Source organism: Ricinus communis, chromosome 6 (assembly GCF_019578655.1).
Source record: "Ricinus communis isolate WT05 ecotype wild-type chromosome 6, ASM1957865v1, whole genome shotgun sequence".
Classification (NCBI taxonomy): Eukaryota; Viridiplantae; Streptophyta; class Magnoliopsida; order Malpighiales; family Euphorbiaceae; genus Ricinus; species Ricinus communis.
The window spans coordinates 24,132,003-24,143,684 of NC_063261.1; the positions used below are offsets into that span (position 1 = coordinate 24,132,003).

The following is an 11,682-nucleotide window of genomic DNA, read 5'->3' on the forward strand; positions in this document are numbered from 1 at the left end:
AATTCTAACTTTATTTACTTTATAAAATATGCATGAAAAAATTAAAAAATAAAAGTAATTAAACTATAGAAAAATTATAAAATTTATTAGTAAACTCAAATTAATAAATAAAAAATAAAAATATTAAATAAATAATTAGGTTTAAAACAAGTTTTTGTAATATAGCAAAAAAGATACTATATATAAATAAAATAAAATTAATTAATTAATTAAAATAATAATAAAAAAGAATACATAAAAAATCTAAATTTTAAAAATTATTATTATTACAGTTTGGCTTCCATCTCCATAATATTTCCTTTCTTACATTTCAATTTCTTTCTAATTAATACCTAACCATAAGATCAAACTGATTCTAGATACAATGTGAGGTACTCTTTTATTACATTATTACATATTCCAGTGAATATTTCGTATGAAATTGTTAAATGAGAAGAATATAGAAGGTAGAATTTAAGATTAGATCACATTTAAATAAATCAACAAAAATAATTCCTGTAATTTCCTGCGTCTTTCATTAAAAAAAAAAATAGATTTTCTTCTTTTTTTTTTTCCTTTCCTAATACTCTCCTTAATAACTTTTTACCTTTTGCGTGGCCTATAATATTTAGTATCAAATGAGTATTATATATTTTATTTTTTTAGTATTTTTGGGTACATATTTTTATTTTTATTATTTTTTATATAATTTTCATATGTTTAACATGAACCATTACTAAATTATAACTTTATATGTAATGTGATAATTAACGGTATTACCATATGATTCATAAATATATCAAAAATTTATATTAAGTTAAATTTGATTAAAATTAAAAAAGTAAATATTTAAAAATTTATTATGATTACAAAACATATAATCAATGCCAAATTACTCATAAATATTTATTTTATTAAACAATTATGTGTCTATTAATTTATAATCTAAAAAAGAGAAAAATATCAAATGTATCTAAAAAATACTAAAAAAAAATAAAATACATATTATTTATTTGATAAAAAAGATACTTTTATCCCTCGCATGTAAAAACGCTAAATCATATCATAATTTTTTGAATTTTATTCTATTTTATATGAGTGCAGTTCGGAATTATTTATATAATGAGCTAGCTTATATAATTATAGATAAATTAATATAAAATAATAATTTCAGAACACTTAATATTATATCATTTCATATTTTTGGCTATTTTTATCAACTACATATTCTTTTAACTTCTAGTGTATGTTTCTTATAAGTGCAAACCTTTTAGGATATGAGAAAAATTTAATTTTTAAAGAAAAAGAGAAGTGTCCTTTCTCAATATATTTTAGATGATGGAAGTGCATTTTCATTATCAATTGTCCCAGAATAATTTGTTTGTACTTAAATTTAGTAATAATCATATGATATAATCATGATGTCCATAAAAGAAGATAATATAATCCTAATTGTAACAAATTAATACACTTTTTTCATTACCTTTTTTACATTCTGAAATAGACATTCTAACTTTTTTCTACTATAGATTCCATCTCATCTCATGATAAGCCTGGTTAGCCACATGAGAGACAAATGAAGATATTTTGTGCCCTCACCAAGTTGTCATTCTACTAGGAAGGAAAATATCTAAGAGACAAATTCTAATAATTTTCTGATAAAATAAAAAAATTTAATCCAATGGCTTAGGTTATCTTATGATAATAAATACTCAATGGGCTACTAGAGATTATCATGCACCCCAATATTCACCTAGTTAGGATCCTAACTATAGATTTGAAATATAATCCAAAATAACTAGCTAGCATATTAGATGTTTTTTTTTCTTTCTTTTTAGTATGAATATATTTAGAGTTAATTTAAAGCGTACTGGATAGAATCGTTATGGGTGATAAAACACTCTCTGAAGAGTTTTCACACAAGTACTTTTTTTTTTCTTTAAATGTTAGGTATAATTAGAAAATAATTAAAGTATATATTAGAATAAAAATTAATCGGATCTAATTCAAAATCTCACGGTCTTAAAAATAATTCCAATATAGACAATTAGGGAGGACAAAAATATCTTAATATGTCACTCATGTTGCTTGTCAATATCATGAGATGTCATATTGTAGAAAACTTAAATATCCATTTTCAGAATGCAAGTTGAAGCTCATGAGTGCCAAAAGTAATGAAAAAGGTGTAATAATATGACATGATTATGATTAATTATCTTCACTTATACATGGAAATTAAATCATGATTTGGATCAATATTTATATTTGAATAAAATTAGTTTTGGCAATGGTTAAACTATTTATATGTTTTATTTCGTTTGATTCAATCATGATTTTGTAATGAAAAATTCTTTGAATTTTAGATCTTTTAATATTTTCATATCCTTTTCATTTTTCAAAAACATACTTTTCATAACATTTTTAGGGGCCAAATTAAATATACGAAAAAAGAGCCATCCTCCCCCTCCTCCTCCGCCATTGGTTTTGGATGGCACACAGTATTAGCATGTTAAAACTTATTAATTAAAAAGTTGACTCTTAAGAAGTTGACATATGTGAACTTTTGTCTTGTATAATTAGCTTCATATTATTGTTTAAATATAGTCCTGTTTAATAAATAAATAGTCGATTCCCATCTCTAATATAATTTTTTTTTCTTTAAAAGAAAATATTAATTTAAAATTATACTAGTCATTTATAAAAAAATTGATTGTGCTTATTAAAAAAATAATAATTATGAATCAGAAAAAATACTTTATTATAGACTTAATAATATGATCATCAAAAATTTTATGCACGTGCATTCTTTCACATATTTTACATGTAAATATAATAAATTTTATATTAATTTACTAATTTTTATGTTAGTAAGCAGAATTAACTTGCCACCTCATTTTTTATCGTAATATTTTAAAAATTGTTACTGAAAATATTTATAACAATAAATTGAAAGTATAAGTATTTATTTTAAAATTTTAAAATATTTATATGAAATTATAAAAAAATATAAAATTAAAAATTTAATTAGTAATTAGACCATTATACCACAGAAAAGAAAAGTTAGTAGCTTGTTTTTTCACTTTTTTTTTTTTTATTGAAAAGAATTAACAAACAAAAGGGAAAATATTTTCTCTCAAAGCAATCACATTTTCGAGCCAACCAAACATAGCACAACAGAGGGAGATGCATGGATTGCTTCGGTAAGCATGTGATTCATGAGGAGTTGGGTCCGTATGATTTTAATGTTTATAATAAGCTGTTAGCTCTACCTTTTTTTATAATGAGAATATACTAATTTAATTTAATAAAATTATTCATTCATAGTTTTATTTTATTTTAATAAAATAAAATATGAAATCATTCGCAATAAATGTCTTTTAGCGTGTGTTTGATAGTCAATTGCTAAACTATAAAGTAGTCACACAAACCTATTTTTGTTGTGTGTGAAATTAAAAAGTAATTTTTTGTACTCATCTCAAAAAAAAATGAATACTCGAATTTAAGCAAATTATAACAGTTAATTTAATTAAAATATTATTTGAGAGAAGTTAGTCAAATAAAAAGAAAAATAATAATATAAACTAAAAAGAATAATAATAATAATAATATAAACTCTAATATAAAATTACTTGTAAGCTAAAAAAAAGTAAACTAGTAAAATAATAAATAGAATATCTCAAAATAATAATATAAATAGTTATTTAACTCTATATTTGTTTCGTTTTAGTTAGAAATTTTTAATATATTTTATTTCAATTGTCTAATTTTAGTTTTATTTCAATTTAGTTATTTTATAAGTAAAAAATTAATACACTTAATTAAAAAATATATATTATATGTCAATTTTTAATTAATAAAAAAATTAAATTAATATTATTTCATAATTAAATTGAAACTAAATACAAATTTAGTGAGGTATTTATATATTATTCCTGAATATTCAATGAAATATGGTCGTGCATTTTGGCTGCAAAGTCAAACAAGAAGACTCTGAGTAGAATGATGGTGCATTAACAAGCTGTCATTTTTCTCTTTCAGTCAATTTTACTGTCAGTTCTGATATTTCTATGTTTGCTTTCTTTGACCATTATTGTTTGGTTAATTGGCAATCTTGAAAGCTCAGTCTTTTGCCTAACAAAACCAGCAACAAAAGCAAGAAACAGAGTTAGACTAACATCAATTCGTGCCCGTTTGCAATAAGCTCAAATTGAATTCCAATTATTTTAATTGGGGACAATATAATGACTATTTATAGATTAATTATGAAATAGTTACCTGAAAAAAGTAGACAATATTTTAAGAGCGGATCAAATTTAATTTATAGGTTAATTGTAATATTCATATATTATATTATTTTTAGTCTTATTTTATATTTAACTATTTAATTATCATGATCACTGGATTAAATATGTTAGACTAATTTTCTTTAATTATTTAATTTAGCATATTTACTTATGTATGAATTTTGTTATCTTTTTATTTGATAAATGATTTCTTTATTATCATATCTTTATTACTTTCAATTATTTTTATTAGTTAATCATCATATTATTTAGTAATAATAAATATTATGAAAATATTTAAATTGAATGTATAAGAAACACCACCTTTGTTTCAATTTATATTGGTATAAAAACTTTAATATATAATTAGCTTGAGTAATTAAAGAAAAATAAATATCACAATCTCATTCATTAGATTTATATTTAAAATTAAAACAAATGATCAATAAGTAATTGGTTAATGCTAAATACTGTTTTTATCATATAATTTAGTTGAAATCGTATGTTTGCGTAATTATTTTATTAATTTTATATTTTCTCAAAGTATTAGTTTAGAGTGTTTATATTTATTTTTAAAGTTTTTGTATTAATAATTAGTTTTTATAATAAATGACCTCATAATTTATTCAGAAATCGATCTCAAAGTGAATTTACCGCTCTACTATAAAAATAGTTCGTGCACTTATGAGTACTAATTTACCTATGATGTGGAGCGAAGAGCAGTCAATAGGAGATGACATTATGTTATCGTGCTTGGCAAATGCTTTAATTATATTGAATTGAGACTATTACATATATCATAAGAATAATAAAAATTTAGGAGTTGCAAAAGAATATATATATATTAGAAATTTAATATAGAAATAATTTTTTTTCTTAAATGTACATTATATTTAAAAAATAAAAAATTGAATAGATAAAAATAGAGATTGGTCTATGTATATTTTAAAAATCTAATATAGTAATAACTCTTTTTTTTTCTTTCTTTAAATGTATATTATATTTAAAAAACTGTTGAATAGATAAAAATAGAGATCAATCTATATATTCTAGAAATCTAATAATCTAATATATAAAGAACTTTTTTTTCTTCTTAAATGTACATTATATTTTAAAAAATAAAAATTTTAAATATATGTTAGCAAAGGGTAACAAACCAACTATAGAATCAACCACTATACAACTCAGATAACAAAACTTATTAAGCCTATGAATCTAACTAAATTTTCAATTGACAATAAATGAGCTAAGACCAAAAGGTATAACCTGAAAGTTTTTATTTTTAAAACCCAATTCCCGAATCTATATTAAAATTCTGTTAAAGATAGAGATCAATCTATATATAATATTCTAAAAATTTAATGTAGAAAGAACTCTTTTTAAGAATTAATTTATTATTGAATATAATATTAATAATATAATTCAAAATATCATTTTTTAAAATTAGAATTATTTAGTTGAGAAAATTAATTTATTAGTTAATATAATACTAAAATTTAATTGATATACTATTTCTTATTATAGAATTAGTATTTATTAATTAATACAATATTAAAATATAATTAATATACTATTTTTTTAGATTAGAATCGATGTATAATTAGAAATGTAATTTATTATTCAATAAATTAATAGACAAAACTATAAAATTACACATACACTTGAATTTTATGTGTCACACAAAAATAAAAATTTTATATGTTAAAAATTAAATATACATGTCAAAAAAATTTAGATTTCAAAAATTAATATATACTAGTCATTTATTCGTGCGTTGTGCAGCCTTCATTATCATTTGATACACACAATTTAATAGAATTTTCAATATTTAATATTAGTTTATTATACTTTAATGAATAATAGCAAACTAAAATCTTTTAAATATTTCCTCCTTAGTTTTTTTAAAAAATTTTAATTAGTGCAATAATATAAAAATTACCTTAAGAATATCTATAAATTAAATTTAGTATTATATAAATTAATACTATCAATATAATTCATATTACTATTTTTTAAAATTAAAAATTTATTATATAATTAAAAATTTATTTATTATTGAATAAATATTTAAACTATTATTTTCTAGAATTAGAATTATTATTTATTTAGAAAATTAATTTATTATTTAATATAATATTAAAATATATTTAATATGTTATTTTTTAGAATTATAATTAATATTTAATTAGAAATATAACTTATTCAATAAATTAATAGAAAAAAATTATAAAACTATATATAAATTTGAATTTCAAGTGTCAAAAATAAATATATATATCAAATAAATTAATATATAATAGTCATTTATCATGATTGTTATTATTATATAATTATAAAATTAAACTTATAAATAAAATTTAATAAAAAATTTAGTATTTAATATTAACTCTTTTTAATTTTTCTTAACTATTTTAATACTTTAAGATATTATTTGTGTTAATAAAAATAGTTCTAAAACTATTTATTAATTAGTTCTAAAACTATATAAATTAATATTATTAATATAATTGATGTAGAACTATTAATTAAAAATAATTTATTAACAAATATAATATTTAAAATATTAATTTTTAGAATTTAAATCATTATCTACTTGAATAATTAATTTATATTAATGTAATGTTAAAATATAATTAATATATTATTTTTGAAATAATTATTATTTAATTAAAATTATTATTATACTATTTTTTAAAATCAAAATCAGAATGTAATTAGAAATATAAATTATTAATCAATAAGTTAATAAAAAAAATTATAAAATTACATATAAATTTAAATTTTACATGTCAAAAATAAATATATATATATCGAAAGAAATTTTATGTGTCAAAATAGAAATACATATCAAAAAATTTAAATACTAAAATTAATATATATATATTTACTAATATTAATTTATATTAATCTGTTCAATCAGAAATTATTGAACACCCACGTCAATATTAAAAACTAAATTTAAATTTTATTGAGATTCGCTGGTTAACTATTTAATTTAATTTTTTTATTTTTCAAATAATTAATTGCGTCCTATTAGAGGCAGATAGGATTGGGTGTATTACCGGTTCTCTTGCAATTTACTTCAATCTAATTGATTTCGTTATGATTATTCTTTTTTCTTTTTCTTTTTGATGATTTTTTTTTTCTTTCTCAGTTTACAACAAAACTCAATCCCCATATGCTAAAAATTGATAAATTTAATATTTGTATGATAAATTGTTTTAATTGAATAATTTAATAAATACTATTTATTTTAAGTCCCTACTTCTATTCTTAATATATATATCTCCATTTTGTGAACTTCTATCCAATTTGACCACTTGTAAGGCAAGACAATGAAAGGCAGAAAAAAGGATTACTCAAAAGAAAAAAAAGAAGAAGTAAACATTAAAAAATAGTTTAGCTTTTCCTTTCCTAATGATGATTTATGATCTTATCCTCAACAAAAAGATGCTCAATGACTCTTGGTTTTTGTAATTACTCCCGAATTCTCTTGAAAATTGAAATTAGACTTCTAATTAAAAAATTGAAATTGGAAATTAGTCGGTTTACTAGCATTAATTAGATCTCATTAATCACCTCCTTAAATCTTGATTCCTAATCACTAATCAGTAATCACTCCTTCTGTCTCTTCTTTCTCTTTCTTTCTCTCTCTCTTTGTACAAAAAAGGCAAAACTTTTTGCTCAAAAACAAGAGATATGAGCTCTTCTGTTAGTTTCTTGGTTCTTCTCATTTCCAACCACCACAACAGCTTCTGGCTTTAATCTCCAAAGATCAAAAGCTTTTGTTTTCTTTTTCCATTTTTTTGTTTACATGGGTTTCTTGCAAGGTGAAACAGTTGGTAGTATTTTGCTCATGCAAATACAGTTTACATTTTTTTCCCATTTGAGAATGAGATATGCCTGCTTGTGTTAAGCTGTTTGTAGTACTGAAAGTTGGGTTCTTTTCTACTTCTTGGAACTTACAAATTGGATCCAAGACATGGGATTTTTTATATTGATTTTTTGAGTTCTTGTATTTAGTGGGTTTCTTTTATTTTTGGCTTTCAGTGCTAGTTAATAGTAATAGTAGACTAGGAGCAGTAGCAGTAGCAGTAGTTGAAACAGAAGAAAAACAAAGAGAAGGGAAATGATAGGGTCAGGTATAAATTTGGTGATGACAGTGATAGGATTTGCTGTAAGCACTATGTTTATAGTTTTTGTATGCACACGTTTGGTTTGTGCACGGATTCAACTGAACTCATCAAGACGTTCATTTCCTATTGCTTCCAGATCTGATCTTAGCATTGTAAGCATTTCTTTCTATTCATATTTATCAATTCAGTTTGTCTTTTTCTTGAATTGTTATCTTCTTGGTGGGTGGATGTTGAGGTTTTGTGTATTGGTGTTGCTATGAGTGTCCATTTGCAGTTTTATGGCAACTGAAATTGGGTTTTGATGATTGCTGATTCTTAATTAATATGGGTTAGACTTGCTTGATTTTATTTATTTATTTATTATTATTATTATTTTATTTTATTTTTGTGGCTAAAATCTTTCTGATATCTTTTATTTGTTGTAAGAGGACATTTGAATGCTTGAGAAATAAATGTTATGTTACATATTACAAGAATCTGATTTGATGTTATTTTTGGATAATTTGATTCAATTTACTGGTAATCTTAGTAGTTATTCCAAAACAACTCCCATTTTCCATGTAATAGAAGTTTTCAAAAGTAAGAAAAATATAAAACGTTTTTTGTCCCTTATAAAGCTGAGACAAGAGTGTTGTCTGATTCTGGACATTGTTTTCGTTTCTATTATTAGAGAAAGCCAAGTGTGCTTAAATTTAGATTTTTTTTCCATTTTTAGTTTACTACAATATAAAGCCATCTAAAATGTGCTATAATAGTATTAGAAGTTATGTATGGTTGGCCTAGAGCTTAACTAGTATTGTTAACATCTGTGTTATAGCTGGAACGAGGATTACATGGCCTTGAGCCTGTAATCGTAGCCAACTTTCCTACAAAGAAGTACAGTGCTGACCTTTTCTTGGCTTCAGAAGATGCTCAGTATGTCCTTTTCTCCTACTTTATTTCCTTTTGTGATATCTGCTTTGAAACATATGCAGTGAATTCAGTACAAGGAAAAATAAATGGAAATAGTTTTCTTGAGATAATTGTAAAAATGCTCAAAATTTACAAGTCTACTATGAGACTGGTGCTTTTTCCTTAATTATATTTGGCGGTATTGTTTGATAAAGGTTTATTTTCTTCTTCAGTGAAGAAAGATGGTAAGAATTTCTTAAACCAGAAGTATCTTAAGTTGCTGCTCTCCAAATTGCTACACTTAGGTGCTGGGGTTGGACGCATATCTACAACTTAAAGGGAACTTCCAGTATTTCCATACCTGAATTAAAGGATACATACTTGCAAGCCTTGCTTGTTCCCAGATTTTGGTATGCTGGGGGTGAATGGAGGGTTGGAATAGCAGATACCAATAGGTTGAGCAATATAGCTTTTTGATGGTATAGGGTTAGGATAATAGTTGCTCTTGTATTTTGGTAATTATTCAGATAATGTTAATTAAGAAGTTCAATGGATTCTTCTACATTTTCAAAGACACAGAGAGGGGATCTGGTAGAGGGTGGGGAGCTGTGGAACTTGAGAATTTTTGGCTAAACTTGATGCACAAGTCTATATCCTCCCCCATGAAAGCATGATTGTCTGAAAGTTCAATCTGCTTATCAAGAGGGAATTAATACACTAGTGGACTTTCCTTGTGAAACTGCCTTTTCTTTGTTGGCCTTATCAATGGAAGTGATATCCATGTTTTAATATGTTTTGACTTGAAATGCTGTCTCCATAAGTCCATAGGTACATTTCAGGCTGTAACTGGTAATATATTACAGCCTAATGCATCATATTTTCTCCCAATTCTTCAAAGCTATTGTTTGTGAAAATGCTTCAATTTTAAACTCATGATAGAGGTAGCTTCCTTGAGAAAACAAACTGCCCCAAATGTGTTAGAGCAATAGTCCTGTGTTAAAAGGGTACTCGAGTGAATAATTTAGGAAGTTAACTTGGTTCTTTCTCTCTGTGTCTAAGTCAATCTTATTCTTTTTAATTTTTTCCTTTGCATTAGATTTCTAGCCCACTCGTTGGTCCTTAGAGAAAATGAGAAAAGAATTGTAGAAAGTGCCTTAATATGAGTTTCTATTCTTAATATTCTTTTAATTTTCTTTCATGCTTTTCATTTCTTCCCTATTTAATTCCTTATTAAGAAAACTTTAGGAAAGAGAAAATGTGTTGTTATCCACTTCTGGCCATTCATATTTTGATATTTCTTTGTAGCAACATACTTGTCAGATTGCTTTGTGTTTGGGTTTTTATTTTTGTGTTTCTCCAGTTCTTATTAATAAAGCAGTAAATTTTTATGTGTGGCAGATGCACGGTTTGTCTTGCAGAATACCATGCTGAAGATGTCTTGCGTATACTCCCCTACTGCGGGCACTCCTTCCATGTGACCTGCATAGACATATGGTTGCAACAGCACTCCACTTGTCCTGTTTGTCGAATATCATTGCGTGAACTTCCTGAGAAAAAGCGCATGATGCCCTTGTTCAGCTCAGCGATCCGCTCACCGTACACCACAGAGCCCTGCAACACCCATTCTTACAATTGCTTGTTGACTGGGCATGGGCTTTCATCAAGAACAAACGACAATCATATGATGGACTCCATTCAAGAGAGTAACTGTGCATCAGAGAGTCATGAAGCAGAAGAGGGGGAACATTTATCCGCTGTAACTGAAGGTAATCAGAATGCAAAAGACAAGCATGTAGAAAGCCCATCGATTCCCTAAATCGTCAAAAGTTGAAATGTAAGCTTTATTCATTGACACTTCCAATTTCACAGGGTTCAAAAAGTCAGCATCAAATTTCACTGAAGTTTATGGCATTCACTTTATATCCTACTGTAAATATTACATCAAGTGATTGATGATTGTTAGTCTTTGCCTTGGTTACTGATTGGTTTCTGGGCAGTTTTGTTAGTTTCAGTTGTACAACTAAAATCAGTTGCAAAATGCTTGAATGAGCTCTTTTCTATGCATAATGCCCTTCTCTGCCATACACACACCCCCGGACGTATGTACGATAGGACCAACACTTTTGGCCTGTAAAATGCATTTTTTATTAGATTCTCCAAAGGATGCAACTCTTTGGTGGGGTTTTGCAAATGTGATGTGCTGTATAGGAAAGTTATCTTTGTTTTAGGTATTTTTGTATGCCTAAATTCTTTAAAAAGCAGGCTCTCTGCTCATTTGTTGCTTAGTCTGCTGATTTGATTGAATGAAATGATATCTCTTTTTGGCCTTCTTGTATTGCTTAACATGGTATCACATGTCAATTATCATTCACCTACAACAGATCATCTCTTTA

General features: G+C 24.7%; 1 protein-coding gene across 1 annotated transcript; it reads left to right on the forward strand.

Moving 5' to 3' along the window:
* Positions 1-7,757: 7,757 nt before the first annotated feature.
* Positions 7,758-11,618, forward strand: LOC125370392 (RING-H2 finger protein ATL38-like). The gene is made up of 3 exons (XM_048375557.1): positions 7,758-8,550; positions 9,216-9,313; positions 10,688-11,618. The coding sequence occupies exons 1-3, from the start codon at positions 8,392-8,394 to the stop codon at positions 11,103-11,105; spliced, it is 675 nt and encodes a 224-aa protein (XP_048231514.1). The 5' UTR covers positions 7,758-8,391; the 3' UTR covers positions 11,106-11,618.
* Positions 11,619-11,682: the final 64 nt, after the last annotated feature.